The 21,477-nt window shown below is 36.9% G+C and overlaps 1 protein-coding gene across 1 annotated transcript; it reads right to left on the bottom strand.

Moving 5' to 3' along the window:
* Positions 1-7,345: 7,345 nt before the first annotated feature.
* LOC126092205 (methyltransferase N6AMT1) lies at positions 7,346-21,309 on the bottom strand. The gene is made up of 2 exons (XM_049907694.1): positions 20,842-21,309; positions 7,346-7,776 (listed from the first exon to the last, which is right to left on the bottom strand). Exons 1-2 carry the CDS (start codon positions 21,307-21,309, stop codon positions 7,576-7,578), a joined length of 669 nt encoding a protein of 222 aa, XP_049763651.1. The 3' UTR covers positions 7,346-7,575.
* Between the last annotated feature and the right edge of the window lie 168 nt (positions 21,310-21,477).

Raw genomic sequence — 21,477 nt, 5'->3', positions numbered from 1 at the left:
GTCTTTTTTACAATCACCACTGACACTAACACATCAAAGAATACGACATAATTATTCCTTGAATTATCCTAACGTCATGGTGCTGGCGGCAAACCTTGTCGTCATCAGTGACTCACCCCTCTTAGTCTTCTAATAACCAACTTCTCACCTGCACATAGAAATAGGTGGATCGGTAGAAACGTTCTCACTCTCACAAACTCGTACCTAAAAAATCGGGGTGTTCAAGATGGTTGAAGGCCGAGTGTTTCTAGAATTTACACCGAAATTCTTGAAGCACTATAATGTTAGTTGGTGAGATTCCAGACAAAGAGTAGGCCCCACAGGGGGTTCCTGTCTTGGTAGTATGTGGGTGGCAACCACATGGGCCCTTAGCTGAGTCTGACATTACTTCCACTTACTCGTGTCAGGCTCCTTCTGTTTTCTTTCCTATCAGCCTCCCTTCACCAAATTTTACTCTTTCGACCCCTATGGTATTAGGTTTCGAGGCCTGAGGGTGTCTTTCATTTCTCTTTTCTATTCTCCAACAATCAAAGGTTGGCAAAGGACCCTGGAGTCTGCTCAGACTGCCAATACTTGTTTGCAGAAACAAAACTCTGGGAAATGTCCTCTGAAATTTGAGAAATCAATCAGACCTAAGGATTTCAATGTAGCTCCCACATCCTAGAAGGCATGAGTCGTGAGACCCCTATAAAATGTATGACACACAGTGGATACAGGCTACAAAGCCACTGGGAGAGGATAAAAGGCAAACTTATTTCTATTGCCTTTATATAACTGAAATATATCGGCTAAGGGAGATAACCCCAAAAGAAAATCCCTGTCCTCCTGCAAGTGGGTTGAGCAAATGGCTGGTAACCAACCCTGAGAAAACACAGTCTACTCCCAGTACCCAAACGAGCCTCGGAAACAGGATGGTCTCAAAGGTAAATGACAAGGCTATGAAAAAGGACAAATGAAAATTGATAAATGGACACATCAAAGTAGCACTCTGAAATGTGAGAGGAATTTCCCAAAAGGAGGTAGAATTAGTAAATATACTAAGCGACACGAATATCGATGCTGTAGCACTCACAGAAACTAAAAAGAAATTAAGAGGAAATAAATATGTAGGGGATTACATTATATTCTACAGTGGTGTTGGAACAACATAAAAGAGCAAGAAATGATGTAGCATTACTCCTGCATAAAAAAAAAAATGGGAAAAAGACATTCAAGATTGTACATACATAAGTGAAAGAATACTTACAGTCGGTCTGAAACTGATAAGGGGTAACGCCACATTTGTAAGTGTATATGCACCTGAAGAAGGGAAAAAAGATGAGTCTGAAAGCTTCTATGAAGAACTACAGAAGACTGAGTAAATACAGTGCTACTGATCAGATTATTATGATGGGTGATTTCAATGCCAGAATAAGGAAATATCCCAGTAACAAACATTATAGGTGTGTTTGGAGAACCAATATGTAATGAAAACAGAAAATTACTATGAGATTTTGCCACTTACAACAATTTAAAACTCACAAATTCACTTTTTAAGAAACAGAATATACACAAGTATACTTGGGCCAGCAAAGGTCTTAGATCAACAACTGACTACATCTTAGTAAATGATAAGCTAGTGGGCCAAGTAAAGGATACAAGATTTTATAGAGGACAAGATATAGGATCAGGTCATTTCTTACCTATCTCCAGAATAGATCTTTTTACAAAATGGAAGAAAATAACTAAACATGTAACAAACCAACAAGATCAAAACATTTATAAGGTATACTTGCCTGAAGAGGACAGTATCAGACAACTGCACCAAAGGAGATTAAATGAAGAACTATCAAACTTACAAAATAAAGACAATATAGAAGAAGAATGGCAAACTCTGAAGAATACTGTATGCAGAGTAGCAGGAGAAGCTCTTGGTAAAAAGAAAAGGATACAGAAAAGAAAAGGCGTAAACATTTGGAATGAGGATATAATGAAAGCTGTCAAAGAAAAACAGGATGCATATACAAAACACTTAAGCAACCCCACTATTGAGAACAAACAATACTATAAGGAGAAAAGAAATAACGCTAAATGGGTAGTAAGGAAAGCACATCAAGATCACTGGGATAGGTTTATTTCTAATATTGAACATGATATCCATGGAAGACAACAAATTGCATATAAGGTTTTAGAAACCTTAAACAAAACAGAAAGAGAGAAGATACAAATAAATAGTATTGAAGAAGAACAGTGGATAAATCATTACAGCGAATTGTGGTATGATCATACAGCACAAAAAACTGAAATTGAACAACTAGACGAGAAAGGATTAGACGAAATACAGTCTGACAAATTAACATCTACACTAACATCACTTAAGAACAGAAAAGCAACAAGAAAAGACAGCATTAATTCTGAATTATTAAAATATGGAGGAATGATGCTACACCAACGACTGCTAAATCTCTTCAACTAATGTAGGAAGAAGAAGAGGATTCCCAAAGACTGGAAAACAGCTAGAGTGATATCAATTTTTTAAAAAGGAGATAAAAGCCTTTGCAGTAATTACAGAGGAATAAGTTTACTGGACTCAGCACACAAGATGTATGCTAAGATTTTGAATACTAAGACTTAAAAACATAGCAGAAGCAGTACTGAATGAGGAACAAATGGGTTTTAGGAAAGGACACTCCACAATAGATGCAGTTTTTATTCTACAGCAAATAATAGAAAAGCGGAGAGAGTATAATAAAGAAACACACATTGCTTTTATTCACTTTAAAAAAGCTTTTGAAAATGTTAATAGACAGAAACTTTGGAAATAATGACACATTGTGGATATCCAAAGCATCTAATAAATGCGATAAAATGTTTATATCAAGACACAAATATCACTCTAGATCTCAAGGGTAAAACAACTGAGGTACCAACTAACAAAGGGGTACGACAAGGCTGCTGCATCTCTACAACTTTGTTCAACATCTACGTTAATGAAATAATACATATATGGAAATCAGAATTTCAGAAAGGCATCTACCTAGATAGGGACATTCTTTTAAATAATTTACTATATGCTGATGATACAGTGATCCTAGTGGATAAGGAAGATGACATTCAGAAAGTAATCTACTTGCTAAAACAAATAAGTGCAAAATTTAACATGGAAATTTCTAAAGAAAAAACTAAGACAATGGCCTTCATGGGGAAAGAACCAATCAGAACCAAAATAGTGATAGATCAGAAGATTTTAGAGCAAGTAAACCATTTCAGTTACCTCAGATGTGAAACGACATATGGCTACAGCAGAGATATTGAAATTATGCTTAGTAAATCAGTCGGGTATGTGGAACAATCAACAGAAACCTGAAAAACAAGACCAGGAAAGAAATGCAAATTAAATTTTACAAAACTGTTGCAGTTCCCACACTGCTCTATGGAAGTGAGATATGGATGATTACCAAGAAGCAAGAAAGCTGAATTCAGGCAAGCAATTATTATTATTTTAATTGATGTAAACACCTAGCAAAATGACTACAATTGTGCTGGCTGGTTATACTGTGCCAGCACTGCAGCTCAACTGAGGCAAGAGTTTTTTTTTTTTTTTTTTTTAAAGGATGAGGGGAAAAAGGAGGTGGTGAGTGTGCGAGTTCCATGTTAATACATTGACTACCACACACAAGGTGACAGACGTTTCATTACGAGACTACAGCACCAGGCGTGAGGCTCTGCTGTGGGTGCTGGTTGCACACGGTGTCAGGTATCAGGTTCTGCTGTGGCCTATGGCTGCCTCTGACAGTCAACGTGTTAAATGTACTCCGTAGCTCTGAAAAAGAATTCGTCTGGAGAGTAGCAAAGTTCTCAAGTCTTGTACACGTCTTTCTATAATAGAGCTTCTACTCTTTGGAGAGTTGTTTCCTATACTTCTTAAATTATTTATTTTGAGCTATCGTTCATCACAGAGTAAGTGTAAACTCTTACATATACAACCAGACAGACTCCCAAATGCACCCATTCATGGCAACAGTGACACTAATTGTTGACTAGATGGGGATAAAATGTATGGGAGCAAGGATGGTGTGGGGAGGTAATGGCAATAATTGGCTCTTAGTGGCAGCACAAAAATGAGGACTGAAAAAAAGTGACATTGACAAAACTGAGGACAGGGGAGGGGAAAGGGGGGGGGGGGGGGAAGGGTTGTTGAATTTGTATGAAGGCATTTGGATATCTGTGTGGTTGTGTATGGGAGAATGCATACTAAAACTAGAAAAGGAGAAATAGGTTGACAGATAGTGACTTTTTGTGCTGTTAAGTGTGTAAGTTTCCAACATCAATCAACTATAGAGGCGACATTGTTCTTCCTTGTGTTTAATTATTCACATACCTCAGTTATTCATAATTCAAAATCTAAATCAAAGCAGTTTTGGCCTGCTCCTGCACCAGTGTGTATACGTGGACAAGAAAAAAAATTCCCGGATTTCCCGGTTAAAAATACACGTTTTCCGTATTAAGTGACAGTATACTCTTCCTTGGCGCTGTAAAACTCGTCAAATCCTTTGAATGTTTATGGTTTTATATACCGACATAGAATTTCCTGGCACTTTAGAAAACAAAACTCAGGGGGGAAAACACGTTTTGAATGACCTTTGATGAGCAGCAACATGTATGCTGCATATTTTTGTATTATGAAGGCATAAATTTGAATTCCACCAAACAACGCGTCACTTTCCGAAGCACTGAAATCGAGATTGTGATGCGCTTTTGTAAGCCAGTCATAGCTCATTCACGTAATCTCGCCAGCTGATGACAGCATAGGACACGTGATGCAGTCAGCCAATAGCAAGATCACTCTTAAGTAGCGCGAATACACAAATAGGAAAAGTTAATGGCTTAAATTAATATGCATAGCATTCACATATAATATTGGTCTCGAAGATTAATCAGTTGGAAGAGAAGCTAAGCTTCCACATATAATGTTGCTCTTTTTTGTGCGTGTTACACTTTAAGATACATCACACAAATGAGCCAGTAAAATTTTTAAAAATGACGCAAATGTCTGATATTCTGGGCTCGAAATTCATCTAAATGGTCGCCCTCAAAGAGTTGATTTTTAAATGAGAGTCTGACGCTTTGTGATTTAAGAAACTCATCGTACATTCTCGCACTTAGTTCATCTTGCATAAAAGGAAATCTACTTTGAATGTAACGCTTTTCAAACCACCATTCGCAATATTTTCCCGTGACCTGTTAGAAATAGGTTCGTTTCAGCAGTTGCAATAAAGCACCAGATAACAGGCTCACCGCACTTGCGCAGCTACCATTTTCATACGTGTAAAACATTAAAAGATCTTACATATGCTATAAAAGAAACAAGACATGAGACAATACTTCAAGAGTGTCGGGATTTCGCGAACCATACTGAGACACATAACTCGGCTTAAAATGCACATCCATATGTAAATTTTCTTGGAGTACCAGTACTCATGTTTGGTTCTTTATTATGGCATAATGCCAAACGTGCACTTGAAATGCAGCGAACAGTTGAAACTAGTCAATAGAGTGAAATTAAACACTTCGTTTCATATAAATTGACTGCCTCAGTAGAAAGGATTAATAAAAACCAAATGTCTTTAGCAAACCGGCAAAAATAACTTCATTGTTCTATAAGGCGATTAATGGTTTACTGTCAGAAAGGTGGAAAAAAAATCAAACTGTTAACATATTTTAGCCTGCTGTAATTATGTGAACGTATTTTAATTCATTTGATAGCTCCCGGCCACAAAAATCCGTTTTGTTATCATTTAACGTGAGAGCAATAAATGAAGAGGAAACAACAAAATCACTAAACGTAATCACAGGTCATGTGGAGACGACCCACGTCCCCACAACTCAGACTGCTCTGTGCAGCCAGCCATATTGGCCGAGCAGTTCTAGGCGCTACAGTCTGGAACCGCGCGACCGCTGCGGTCGCAGGTTCGACTCCTGCCTCGGGCATCAATGTGTGTGATGTCCTTAGGTTAGTTAGGTTTAAGTAGTTCTACATAATGGCGCCCAGCCATACTTCGGTAACCAGAAATGGGAGGAGGTACTGCTCATACGCGACTCAACTGCGTGTGCGCAAGATCCCGCGCGCAACTGCTCAAACGAATCTAATTTAAACAGTTGTCATGTCATGCTCATCGGAGGCAATTTGTTGTTATAAAGAATTGCATAGTGCTCCTAAAGCCTTTGACACACTTTGCTGTTGGCAGACGTTTGTATGAGCACTGTTTTGCTGTTGTATATGGCGCATTTCCTTTGCAACTTAAGTTTTATTTTCGTGTTTTCCCCTCTCGTCCATGTTTTGTTGCTGCAGTATTATTCTGTAGTAGCGGGATATAATATCCTTTGTTAGAGTATTGGTTCTTACCAGTCAAAATCACAAAAATTTAACTGAAAACTAAAACAATGGAAAATTCCCAAAATTCTAAACAATTCCCGGGTTTCGCCCGGATGAGAAAATTCCCGGGTTTTTCCTGGATCTCCCGGGTCGTATACACCCTGTGCACCCATTCTCTCCATAACTGATGTTCATTATTCTAGTTAACAAGACTAAACTTTTTTATAAGTTATCATTTGCATAAAATTTGGTGTAAAAATCTTACAAAATGACTTTATGCATTTGTTATACTTTAGTATCAATCAATGCACATGAAAACCTTTTAGATATTTTAAAGTTATATTAGTGTGCATGTAAAAAGGCAGATAGTGAAGTGATTTGTAGTGAAAAGGGATTGAGTACCATGTGATGCTTCACCCAATAGTATTATCTTGCTACCTCTGCCTTGAGCATGCAAATCAGGGTGCATGAAGGTCATTTGGTCTTAATTTCCATGTCGCTACAGGTATGACAAAGATACTCAGCCTTTGTAGCATTCATTTAGGACAGCACATAGCAAACATGATAAGTATTATTTAAGAAGTGATAGCAATTGTTTTCTTAGTTTTTATATTTATCTACAGAAAGTGGAAACATTGGCCCATTGCATTGCTTACCAGGAACACCACAAAGTACACTCCATTCAGAGCACGTACATACCTGCTATCATATTTGCACTCCACTAAAATTATCAGAATTTAACTGTGAGCAGTATAATACTGTAACAGAGTTGAATGAACTGAATACAATAATAATCAGCTACGTAACAATATTTACATAAAACTGTGCCAGATGTCTGTAACAGAGAGAACAGGTACATCATCTGTCAAAAGGCAGTTTAGACAACATTTTACATTCTTTGGGATTAAGATTTCTTTTTCTTCAGACACCCAATTCATGTTAAGAGGATGAAAGAAAGAGATAAATGCAAAAGATTAGAAATGAAACAACTTTGTCTTACATATTCTTTATTACTTTAACAAACACTTCATGACAGCCAGGTAGTATTTTTTCTCATTTCTGAGTAAAATATAATTCTGTGTTTTCTGCTTGGTTGCAGAAGGAATGTATCAGTTACTAATCTTTTGACAAAAACAAGAAATTAAGAAATTCCTGTAACCAAGAGCAGCATACTGGAAAACATACAAAATATTTTTTGAAAAACATCAACTTCACTCTCCCTAAGCTGCAGCCCTTCTGAAACGTAGAACTAAAAGATGTTCACCTCTGATTTTTCTTTGCATCAGAATATTCATTGAAAATCCCACACTGTTCATAATTTTTTCAATTTCAGAAGGACAGTTATCAGAAATAACCAGAAGATAGAAGACGCCTGTCTCTGATAACAGTAATGGCACTTGTGAGAAAATACGATCCATCACCTGTGAAAAAATAAATAAATAACAGTTTAAATAGAATATTACAAAAGTACAGAGTAAATCTATGAAAAACAATGTGACATAATTGTAACCATGTAAACATTTACTGTGATTTTTAGCGTATCTGCATCTGTAACAGTTTAATTAAATAACTGATGCCCTGATCCAAAGAGATTCCATTTTCAAGAAAGGATCCAGTATAAAGTTTCTTAAACTGTTTTACATTCCCTGTAATGCTCTTTAGCACCATTTAAATACAGAATGGTAACAGTTTTCTAAGTGATCAATTCCTTTCTTTTGATTTAACAGAATTTTTTTGACACAGTCCAGCAATGCATGTTGAGTGAAATGTCATTAGGGTTGCAGCCTCAAACTCTCTTAGCTTGTCTGAAGTTGGTGTTAGTCAGTTATCCCTGAGAGCAATTGGCTATGTTGAGTATGGCCCATTTAGGTTCTTTGAGTAGCTATGAAATGAACAGTGTGAATAAGTAGACAGACATGTGCCATGCCCAGCATTATGTAGTTGGAAGAAAGTACAGAGACAGACATCTTCAAGAAGGGTAGAAAAAGTGATGCGCAAAACTTCTGTCAAATATCACTGACATCGATTTGTTTGAGCTCAAAAGTAATGAGGTATCTCAAATAGAATAATATCCATTCCATTCAGGATGGGTTTTGAAAACATCAATCATGCGAGATGCACCTCATCCCTTTCTGACTTGACATGGTGAAAGTCTTGTATCAAGCAGTCCGATAGATGGAGTATAAAGCCATTTGACTCACTATCAGTACCACACGTACATTTATTGGCAGTACAGTCACATGGGGTACCAACTGAAATTTGTGACTGGATCGAGGATATTTTTCTTGGTAGGGTGGATGCAGCATGGATGACGATTTATCGACAGATGTACTTTCGGGCATGCCCCAGGGAAGGGTGTTGGGATAACTACTGTTCATGTTGTATAGTAATGACCTTGCAGACAATATTAACATTAACCCCAGATTTTCACAAATGATGTGGCTACCTATAATAAAGTACTGTCTGAAAAGAGCTGCACCAATCTTCAGTCAGATTTTAAAATGGTGCAAAGATTTGCTACTCATTTTAAATGTTCAGAAATGTAATGAGTATCTCATGAAATGTAAAACATGTCTTTTACTACAATATTAATAAGTCAGAACTGCACATGGCCACTCACAAGTACCTAGTGTGACAAGCTTGTTGTGATATAAAATGGAAGGACACAAAGGCTCAATGACAGTTAAAGTGCATAGCAAACTTCAATTCATAGGTAGGCTAACAGAAAAAAGCAACCTGTTTCCAAAGGAGATTGCTTACAAAACACTTGTGAACTCATCTTTGGATATTGCTCGTGTGCAGGACCGATGTAGGTTTACAGACTTTCTGAACATGTCAGGTCAGTATTCTTGTTTCTTAGAAAATATCAGACTTCTTGGTAACATAGCTGCATTTCATCATCTAGCAAATTTCAATGAAGCATAATTGGACTGAATTATGAGCTTATCAAAACTAGACATGTTCATCATTAGGGAGTGTCCATGATCTGTATTTGTGCAAAAATGTTCAATCCGCAGACTTAAATTAGATATTTTTGAATTATATGACACACACTCTTGGCAACATATTTTTCATGAGGGTCACTACCAATGGTGCAGCTGTTTGTAGAAGCACTACAATCGTACCTGAAGTATATGCTATATCAATTTGAGATATTGTAGTTTATCCGGCACTGTCTCAACATTTTCGTGTTCTAAAACTAAAGCTTGTTAGTTAATCATCTGAAGCTGGATTTGTTGTATGTTGCCTTGTTTAGAAATGTTCATTCATTGGCAATTGGCAACATTGGTGAAGTATTGTAGCAGTACATAATTGCATCCTACTAATTAGAAGTATGCCATCTTCTTTGACAAATAGTAGTTTATATAATACTAGTGCAGATTTTCAATGTATTATTTTCTGCTCATGCTCACAGTGGAGCATGTTTACAACTCCACTGTGTAAAATTTAAAGAATTTATTGATTCTAAAATTATCATGCTTTTTTTTAAGACAGTTCCATTTTGAGCTAACAGGGAATATTACATGTATACAAACAAGGGCAGCACAAACAGTTAAAGGTTTGTTTTGTCCATGGGAGAGTGTCGTGGAGATGCTGAAGAAATTGAACTGGCAGACAGCTGAAGATGGACACAAACTATACCAAGGAAGCCTGCTTACAACGTTTCAAGATCCAGCTTTAAGTGATGAATCTAGGACAACACTGTAACTTCATATCTATCACTCCTAAGAACTGTAAAGACAAATTTACACTATTTACAGCACGCACTGAGGCATTTAAGCAATCATTCTTCCTGCACTGCTTATTTTAATGGAATGAGTAAAAAGCCCTATTAACTTGTGCAATGGGTACCACACACTTCACAGTAATTTGTAGAGTACATATATAGACAAAATTAAACTGCAGAAGACATCACCAGGATTATGTATTAACTATTGTTTCATATCTCACCACCAATTTGCTATTGTTGTGGGTTGCTCCTTATGACACAGTGATTCTTTAAAATTAGATCAGTGAAAATTGTGATACCCCTAGAACAGTAGGAAGGGGTCATTTTGAGCCCTAATGAAATATGCCTTAAAAGTACACAATATTTGAACCCTTTCGTAGACATTGGGAATTATACTTCCCAGCTTAAAAGTACCAAAAAAGCTTCTATGGAGTGTAGATTTCCATGGATCATGACATGCTGCCATCTGTAGGAGTCCCTCATGTACTTATTACCACCCACCGTTTTCCGTTTCTCGCCAATACTTCTGATTGTTGTGTTATGGTGACTGTTTGTGGCGCTGCTTTGTCAGAAAAGTCAGGGTTTTTTTTTTTTTTTTTTCATTATATTTTGTGTTAACGGTAAGTTTTACAATATCTTCATTACAGAAACATCTTAATATATTTCTTTGACATTCATAACTGATTACTGGGTAATTGTGATGCTATTCCAAAAAGTTATGACAATATCTTTTGGTGTGTAGCATGCTTCCCACTAACTTTTTCATGACCCTGTCAGTCAGATCTTTTCCTTGGAATAACTGTAACCTAATGTCTTCACGGGCTAAATTCAAGAGCAAATTCACACTGAAAAGTAAGTTTTCAGTGAGTATTACTTGCCTACATGTGTTTACACAAATACAGCATATTGCTGTACTGATTTATTTCAAATTCTGATGATATACTTCGATATTGTAGTTACTTATATCTGAACGTAGCATTACCTTTACAGATGTCTGAAAAACTAGATTTCAGTAACCTAAAGCATGTGGAAGAGATTCTGAATATTCTGTTTTCTTTGCCAGAGCATGACAGTGATTCTGAAACAGAATGTGACTTTGGAGCCCGTGGCCATTTTAACAGCTTGGATGAATCGTTTCGTGCCACATCAGTATAGTCGCACATACCATGTGATTATGTGCATGAGGAATGTGTAGACGACCTGGTTGAAGGAGGAGGGACTCAAGACGACTCAGATCAACATAGTGTTGAAGACTGGGGTGATGACTGTTCACCTCTTATCAGTGAAGGGGACAGGTGTCATTCAGTAAAAAGTGCTGCTTCAGAATATGTTTTCAGTAAAGTGACAAGAACTATGCTATTTTTCAAAACTTTTTGATAATGATATTTTCAGCATAATCGTAAATGAAATAAAATAGGTATGCTACTCAAAATAGAGCTTTGTAACAGGGGAATGTTGGTAAAACAAAAGGATGGAGTCCTACAAACATTAGGGAGATGCAAGCATTTATTGAGATGCAAGCATTTATTGGATGCCTTATTATTATTATTATTATTATTATTATTATTATTGGCATTCATTCATGAACTTCCAGAATTGTAAAATTTTTGGAGTTCAGATCCAATTCTAAGAGCTGATGCTGTAGCAGAAGTAACGAGCAGTAAAACAAAAAAAAAGTTGAGAACATCCACTGCAATAACGAGGATCAGAAATTTCGAAGCCACCCAGAGCATTACGAGCTTCACAAACTGCGACCTCTTTCAACAAAACTTTTAGAGAATTTCAAAGCAAATTACAACCACTCCTCTTTCCTGTCTGTTGACAAGAGCACAACTGCTTTCAAAGGCTGCTCCAGTATGAAGCTGAGGAAACCTGTCAAGAGGGGATATAAAGTGTGGTCTTTATGTGACGCAGAGACAGGATACATACTGAATTTCGATATCTATAGTGGAAAATCAAAAGAAAACAATGATGGTTACTCACTAGAGGTAAGAGTAATCCTAAAACTAACACAATGTGTGTATCAGAGAGCTGCACATGTGGCGTTTGACAACTTTTTTACATCACCATGGCTGACGTCCATCTTACTGAAGAAAGGTGTTTACTCCTGTGGAACTGTCAAACTGAATCACAAAGGTGTCCCTACTAAAGTAGGTTATCAAGTGGAGACTTTCAGTTTCAAATAAAAGGTGCCATCTCAGCTGCGAAGTGAATGGACAACTGTGCTGTCACATTGCTGTCTACATTTCATGATCCATGAGAGACAACAACAGTCACTTGCAAGAATAAAGATGAGACACAGTCACATGTACTCTTACCAACTAGTTGTGGCTGAGTATAACAAAATCATGGGTAGGGTTGACAGATTTGAGGAACAGAGAAAGATACGCTCTAGGTAGACATTCTGTCAATTGGTGGCATCGAATTCTTTATTTCTTGACTGATCTCACTACAGTGAACAGCTTTTTGTTGTGGAAGATTCAAAAGTGCTCTACGCCAAACCAGGATAAGATAACATTTTGTCCCAAATTAGTGTGACAGCTCATTGCTGGATATTCTAATATGAAATGTAGGGGCAAAATACCTTCATCCACAGCTAGTAATGTCCCACTGTGTAAGATTAATGTTTTTGCTAGTTTCTTGGGAAATAATTTGTTTTTACTCAGTAGTGTGTTATTTACAACTCTTCCTAATATTTTATGAGAACACATCAATAAATAATTTAAAAAATAGATATTGTCATCATATTTCTTCATGATGAAAAGTGCCAGTGGGAAAAATACTTCCCATTTGCTGGTATTAGTCAACTGTAGATAGTACACTAAAACAAGTCACAAAACTGTAATTACCTATTAATTGTAATATTATTTCAAATCTAACATAATTCAGTTCCCCTCCCCATCTATTTTGCCCATGAAATGGTTAGTGAGGCTCGTTTTTCCATTCTTCAGTATGTCATGCACATACTTCTGCCACACACTTTGTAGTGGTCTCCAGAGTGTGAATGTAGTTTAAGATCTAGAATTTGTAGATTACTGCTTTGGATTCAAAATATCACAATTTATAAACAGAAATGTTACCTATTTCTAAAGTTCCTAATATTTCTTAATTTATTTCACATTTGTTTTAAATACCAAAGTCTCACTTTGAACAGATTATTGGTACAGTACTCTATATAGTTATAATAGAAGGAAACATTCCACGAAGGAAAAATATACCTAAAAACAAAGATGATGTGACTTACCAAATGAAAGTGCTGGCAGGTCGACAGACACACAAACGAACACAAACATACACACAAAATTCAAGCTTTCGCAACAAACTGTTGCCTCATCAGGAAAGAGGGAAGGAGAGGGAAAGACGAAAGGATGTGGGTTTTAAGGGAGAGGGTAAGGAGTCATTCCAGTCCCGGGAGCGGAAAGACTTACCTTAGGGGGAAAAAAGGACGGGTATACACTCGCATCCACTCCATCCACACATATACAGACACAAGCAGACATATTTAATATGTCTGCTTGTGTCTGTATATGTGTGGATGGATATGTGTGTGTGTGCGAGTGTATACCTAAAAACAAAGATGATGTGACTTACCAAATGAAAGTGCTGGCAGGTCGACAGACACACAAACGAACACAAACATACACACAAAATTCAAGCTTTCGCAACAAACTGTTGCCTCATCAGGAAAGAGGGAAGGAGAGGGAAAGACAAAAGGATGTGGGTTTTAAGGGAGAGGGTAAGGAGTCATTCCAGTCCCGGGAGCGGAAAGACTTACCTTAGGGGGAAAAAAGGACGGGTATACACTCGCATCCACTCCATCCACACATATACAGACACAAGCAGACATATTTAATATGTCTGCTTGTGTCTGTATATGTGTGGATGGATATATGTGTGTGTGCGAGTGTATACCTAAAAACAAAGATGATGTGACTTACCAAATGAAAGTGCTGGCAGGTCGACAGACACACAAACGAACACAAACATACACACAAAATTCAAGCTTTCGCAACAAACTGTTGCCTCATCAGGAAAGAGGGAAGGAGAGGGAAAGACGAAAGGATGTGGGTTTTAAGGGAGAGGGTAAGGAGTCATTCCAGTCCCGGGAGCGGAAAGACTTACCTTAGGGGGAAAAAAGGACGGGTATACACTCGCATCCACTCCATCCACACATATACAGACACAAGCAGACATATTTAATATGTCTGCTTGTGTCTGTATATGTGTGGATGGATATGTGTGTGTGTGCGAGTGTATACCTAAAAACAAAGATGATGTGACTTACCAAATGAAAGTGCTGGCAGGTCGACAGACACACAAACGAACACAAACATACACACAAAATTCAAGCTTTCGCAACAAACTGTTGCCTCATCAGGAAAGAGGGAAGGAGAGGGAAAGACAAAAGGATGTGGGTTTTAAGGGAGAGGGTAAGGAGTCATTCCAGTCCCGGGAGCGGAAAGACTTACCTTAGGGGGAAAAAAGGACGGGTATACACTCGCATCCACTCCATCCACACATATACAGACACAAGCAGACATATTTAATATGTCTGCTTGTGTCTGTATATGTGTGGATGGATATATGTGTGTGTGCGAGTGTATACCTAAAAACAAAGATGATGTGACTTACCAAATGAAAGTGCTGGCAGGTCGACAGACACACAAACGAACACAAACACACACACAAAATTCAAGCTTCAATATATTCAATAAAATTCAATATATATATATATATATATATATATATATATATATATATATATATATATATATATATATATATATATATATATATATATATATATTTTTACAAAAGCGCTGGCAGGTCGATAAACACACAAACAAACACAAACATACACACAAAAATCTAGCTTTTGCAACCAACGGTTGCCTCGTCAGGAAAGAGGGAAGGAGAAGGAAAGACAAAAGGATATGGGTTTTAAGGGAGAGGGTAAGGAGTCATTCCAATCCCGGGAGCGGAAAGACTTACCTTAGGGGGAAAAAAGGACAGGTATACACTCGCACACACACACACACATATCCATCCGCATATACACAGACACAAGCAGACATAAATATAAATATATTTTTCCCACGTGGAATGTTTCCCTCTATTATATATATATATATATATATATATATATATATATATATATATATATCTCTTCGATCGACAGCTTTTTCACATTTCTCATAGATGTCTTTCGTCTTATTACCTTTGCGTATTCCACTATGACACTTCTTTTGCTTTTTGATTTGTCCGGTAAAGCATACAAAGTAAAATGATACAATGTATATTTTTTTATTTTATTCTTTCTATGATAATGAAATATATTTGTACAAATTGAAGATAAAAATGTTTACATTCTGACAACTAAGTAAAAGCAATGATAACTTAAATCATTAAAACAATTTATGATAATTGTATCAATACATAAGGAGAAGCTACTATCAGTTGTCAAAACACTAGAAAGATTTCCTGTTTACTTTTCAATTTTGCTTGTTCCTTCTGATTTACTCTGAACAACAATTAATTATTTGCAGCTGTGAGTACAATCAATGTTGCACCTTACAGATTTCTCACATATGTTTTTATATTATATATTTTCTGTTATAGAAAAAGGTGTTTCAGGATGGGTGCCATACATTGTTCAAAAGCTATCAGATCGATCATATATTGTGTCTTGCTGTTTTAAGCATTTCATTTCAAACAGGTCCAGCATCTTTTAAAATGAAGTCTGAATCGGTGTTACTACCACTACTTAAGGTGGAAACTAAATTAATACTTTTCAAGGTCAATTCGTTTATCGAAGAATGGTATGCGCAGCAACACCCACAGCCTGATAAACTCATCAATCAGACCAACGATGGCTATTTTATTTTTCAGGGAAGGAAGTCAGTAATTAAAGTAGTAATTAAATATTTGATATGTGGATTTAAATTCAGTATATCATATCATCACTTTTGTGATGTGTTGTTAAGACAGCAATCCTTTATTTGCGCACTGTGTACTGTTGTTTTTCTACGATTGGTCTCGCCATCAATTTTAAAAAGACACAAGACATTCAGTGCTGCGCATCTATACTACACCAATGATAAATGTAACACATGGCGAGGAAATAATAAATAGGGTGGAAACTTCAAAATTCTTAAGCTTCCATACTGATTAGGATTTAAACAACAAAAAGCACATTTTGGAACTTCTAAAACAACTTTGCACTTAGAATCATTGTAAATCTTGGGGAGAGAAAAATCAGTAAGTTGACATATTTTGCATACTTTCATTAAATAATGTCATATGGAATAATGTTCTGTAGTAACTCGTCTTTACAAAAGAAAGTCTTTGTTGCTCAAAAACGTACTGTAAGAATAATATGTATTGCTCATCCATGATATCTTTAAGACATCTGTTTAAGGAGTTGAACATTCTGACTGCTACTTCACGGTATATTTACTCCCTCATGAAGTTTGTTGTAAATTAGCCACTACAGTTCAAAAGGAACAACGATGTACATAATAGCAATAACAGAAGGAAGAATGACACTCATTACTACACATTAAGATTGTCTTTAGTACAAGAAAAATTTTAAAACAACTTGAAAAAGTTTCTCCTTGACAACTCCTTCTGTACCACAGAAGATTTTCTGTTATTGTAATTTCTAAAATTTGGTGGGTAGGAACTACTAACTCACATCTGCGTATTTTTTTTAGTACCCTATGAATGTTCAGCGCGTAGTCATATTAACAAATTAATTTGTAATGTGAATGTAAAATGACTTGTTCCATATCATTACAATTTATAATGCACAATGATTTATAGAATATCTAACTAAGTAAGTACGGTTGAGCAGATTCATTTATCTTTAACCTTGTCATCTGCTCTTTGCTGCCAGACAAAGGATACATTAAACCACACATACAGTCACTTCTTCAATTTCTTGTTGTTGTCCTGCTCTTTGTTCTTTACTGCCCATGAATTCATCTACAAGCTCAAGAATGTATGCTTGCCTTTTCAGATTAGTTTTGGTCGTTTGGTTGTGGATGATACATACATTTAGTGCGCCTTGTCTATGTTATTGTATCCCCTGCAAGCAACCACAGTTGAGGGTTTATGAATCATTTGATCAATGAAACCACATCAAATTCCATGGTATTATAGAAAGAAACAGTTTCTTTCTTTCTTTCTTTCTTTCTTTCTTTCTTTCTTTCTTTCTTTCTATCTTTCTTTCTGTCTTTACTGCCTGACACTTCAGGATGTAGAGTTATGATAGTAGCATTATTATTGTTCTTCTGCAAACAAAGGAAAATCTGGGATGGAATAATGACAGTATGATAAAAAGGATAGATTGCTACTCACAATATTGAGTCAGACAGGCACACAAAAAAGACCTCCTTCCAAATTAGGAGGGGGGGGGGGGGAGGTGGAAACCAACAACACACACACACACACACGAATGTGCATCTCTCTCACACACACACACACACACACACACACACACACACGACCACACTCTCTGGCTGATGAGCCTTTGCAGCTGGAGATAGTGGTCATGTGTATGTGACTTGCATTTGCATGTGTGAGTGTGTACTGTCTAGTTGGGAAGAAGGCCATTTGGCCAAAAGCTTGCTTGTTTGACAGTCTTTTCATTGTGCCTATCTGTGATTCAACATCTTACTCTTCTTCCCTTGGCATACTGCCAGGGTGCATTATGCTTTATCAGTGTTTCCCAAGATGGATGAATAATTCAAAATAGTTGTTTATCGAGCAACTGGGGATTGCAAATCTTGTTCATTGTTCCGCTAATGACACTTTCTTGTTTTAAAGATTCTTTGCAAGATGAAAGGATGTGAGAAAGTTGTCTGTTGTTACATTCCTTCCCTGGTTTAGAAATAGCTCCACAAGGCAAAGAATGACTACTCTCCCAATGGATAGTTGTATGCTTGGCCTTCCTCCTTACTGAATTATAGGAATGCACTGCAAATGTACTTTGATGTCTGCAGCTAACCAAAATTTAAGTCCATAATTATTAGGTCAGTTTGGATTAAACTGGGTAAACCTGCACTTATCTGTAACTGCTCATCAATTGCAATATTTTCACCAGAATTGTAACTGCAGAAACAGTTTTCCATAAGCTTGTTCCACTTTTCAGAAACAGATTGAACTTATTTGCAGGAATGCATTGAGCTCACAATGGCTTCTTTTCGAAGAATACAAATCTGACAAGTTGGCGGAATCCCTGTCTTTTAGCCTCCCAAAAATACAACTAAAGGTCATCTAAGGAAACATCTGTGGCACAAAGAACACCTCTGAAGCACATGACAGCAATCATTGCCTCCATTTCCTGCAACAACACAGTCCAAACTGTGGTTTTCATTTCTTTCTGAGCATTTGATTACATGTAATATGTTTTCTAAGATACACAGCATAGAATATCTTAACTAAGTCAGAAAGCATCGGTGATGGAACTGTCCACTCAGTAGCACACACAGGGAGTGGGCTATCTTTTCTTCAGGACATTCAATGCAGCACCTCTTCCTGGCAATGGCTTGTTAGTTATTTTCCATTCCATTTCATCTTCAGCAGCCAACTCCACTGTTGTGTGACAGTTGACTACAGAGACTATTGTGAAGAGAATCGAGATAGAGCAATGTCTGCTGACAATAGCTCTCCCTCAACCATACTATCTTTGTCATAAAGCTGTATCTGACAGAAAATCATTGTCTGAGTCTGATCAGTCACTCTCTGATTCAACATCTGTGTTTTCAAGAATACTCAACATATCTCACTCACAAGGGAATGACACCTACTTGTCATCACTGATTTCGTCCAAATTTGGCCAGAAATGAAAATGACAACAGTGGGAGCTCCAGATGGCTGAAAGTTTGGAAAAGAAATAGCAGATTAGGCGTGGGTCAGGTAAGGCATGACTCGAGGTAATGACTGGCACAGCAGAAAGTGAGTGTAACAGTAACCCGATAGTCACGGGATTGAGCCCCTACGCTTTTTCTTTCTGATTTTCAATTTTTGTGTTACTTACAATGCAAGTAAACTGAGATAATGCTCGATATAATATATTTACATGACTGAGCTTTACGTGTGGGGGAACAAGTTTCCTTTATTAATTGACTCATGGGGAGGACAAAAACATCCAAAAGTATGCGATGAGATTTTTCAACATGAAAAGCGACTGTCATCATGCAGTCTTACAGTGAGTCTGGAAACGATCATATTAGCAGTTTATGTCAGTAAGAACAATACTTTGACAAGTCAGCAATCTCTGACTAGAGTACCAAATAAGAAAATCGGAGTGTAAACAACTGCAACAGTCTTTTCTAATGGATGGAGCACATAGCTAACCTGGTGACAGTAAATTAAAGTGGACTCCATTTCAGAACAAAGGGGTCAACTTGTCCAGTACTGAGAATGAGAATGTATTTCTGCACAGATGCAAAGTTATTTTGCACAAGCTAATCTGAATGTATCCGCTAATTTAGTCACCCGCTTCTACTGGCCCTTAATGTAAGCTAACTCCATACATATTATGTCTCTCCCAAGAGTTGTCAGGCATATTTTCCATGGTGTTATGCAGATTTTTCAATTTCATTTTTTGAATGTGTAGCTGGTGTCAGTCCAAACAAATACTGATGATCATATGTTTCACACAACAACCAGTGTCAATGGAATGCACTAGTTTGTTTCCCATTTCAAACAAAATGATTTTTAATTTGAAATTTTATGTGCTCATTTGACATTCATTTTACTGATACATATTACCAGGTATACTAAGACACAAGGAATAACTGGTACTCCAATAGCAACTTAGCAGCATGCTTCTGTAAGGTGGTAGCATTCAGTGCACTACAGGGCAGTGCTGTCACTGCTGGAGAACTCATTATTCCTCGTATTTTCCTGTCCTGTTGATACATGTTGGTAAAATGAATATCATGCTAGACTACTTTGAATTGCTCTGTCAAATGGGCATGTAAAATCCTGCTTTTAAAAATCATTTTTTTGTAATGGGGAACAAACTGACACTCTCAATCAATGCTGGGCATTGCATGAAAGATGTGATGAGCAGTATTTGTTGGGCTGACTCCAGTTACACATTGCAAAACCAAAATTGCAAGTACTTCTAAAACATCACACAAAATGTGCCTGATGACTTTTATGAGGGACACCCTGTATTACATACATAAATTTGTAAGCATCTGTATAGTCTTACAAATGATATGTCACAATCTTTAATTTTATGATGCAGGTAATGTGGAGATATAAATTTGATTCGCTGGGGAAGGGGGGGGGGGGGGCTGCCGGCTGCTCACCGTGCGCCCCCCCTCAACTCATGAGTGTGTTTTCTTCAATAAATATAAATCTGCAATAGGATTACATTCACTGGAAACATGAAAACATAAATCCAAGCCACTACAGTAAATTGTCCATATATTAACTGAGAAAATGAGTTATTTATATAAATCAATTCACACATTCCACATCAACTAAATAAAAGATGTTATTTTAGTATTGCATTATATTTTAACTATGGCTGCAACTAGTTAAGTAGATTTTCTTTTCTTGTCGGCTATTCTCACTGTTGTGACTGAGCTGTAGAAAAAAAAAATGATATTATCTGTATAGACAATGGCTTAGAATGTCTCAAAAACTCTTATTGTGACTGAATATAAAAATCTGCCTTACAACTTTTATGTATTTACAGAAAAGGGAACAAAGTTTGCATAATAAAATAGATACTAACCTCCCTTCCTTTCAATCCACCAGCCCAAGAGCGTGTTATGTCATCACTTCTGCCACATGAGCTTATCTCTTCTGAAGGAGTTACAACATATGGAGGATTAAATATCAATATGTCCACTACTCCCCGAAGTACTACAGCACTGACCAAATCAGTATTTATTGTATCAACATTTGCGCTGTTATATAGACTTGTTTTCTGTGTTGCTTTACAAGCCACAAAACTGATATCTGTAGCCATGCAGTGACAGCTGTTACCAAGAAACATAGATATAGCTGTAATTACAGCCCCAGAACCACTTCCAACTTCCAAGCACACTGAGGGTTTGAGTGTACTGATTAACTGTAGATCATCTTCCAAGGCATCAATAAGCAAAAATGTATCCTCAGCTGGTTCATAAACAGCATCAAAATCACAACTTGACATATGTGAAAGTGATGGTGTGATAATTTTGAATTCATACTTGCTCATTTTAGAGCAGCAAGCAGAAAATCAGTTCCTCAGTTTCCTAATAAAAATGCTATGTGCAGAAGGTAAATGTCCACAATTACACCATGCTGAAATGCCCAGTTGGACAATTCAAAATATTTTAACAAAGCAAGTAAGTCCTATCACAATCAAATAATCACAACAAATAAA

The sequence above is a fragment of the Schistocerca cancellata genome, chromosome 7 (assembly GCF_023864275.1).
Source record: "Schistocerca cancellata isolate TAMUIC-IGC-003103 chromosome 7, iqSchCanc2.1, whole genome shotgun sequence".
Lineage (NCBI taxonomy): Eukaryota > Metazoa > Arthropoda > Insecta > Orthoptera > Acrididae > Schistocerca > Schistocerca cancellata.
This window is presented reverse-complemented; position numbering and strand designations above follow the sequence as displayed.

Bases quoted from the DNA above. Each gene is read 5' to 3' on its own strand.
- LOC126092205 (XM_049907694.1), bottom strand. From the start codon at position 21,309: ATGAGCAAGTATGAATTCAAAATTATCACACCATCACTTTCACATATG. The intron at 7,777-20,841 runs GTTAGTATCTAT...ATTTTTTCACAG, and splicing joins GTGGATTGAAAGGAAGGGAG to GTGATGGATCGTATTTTCTC.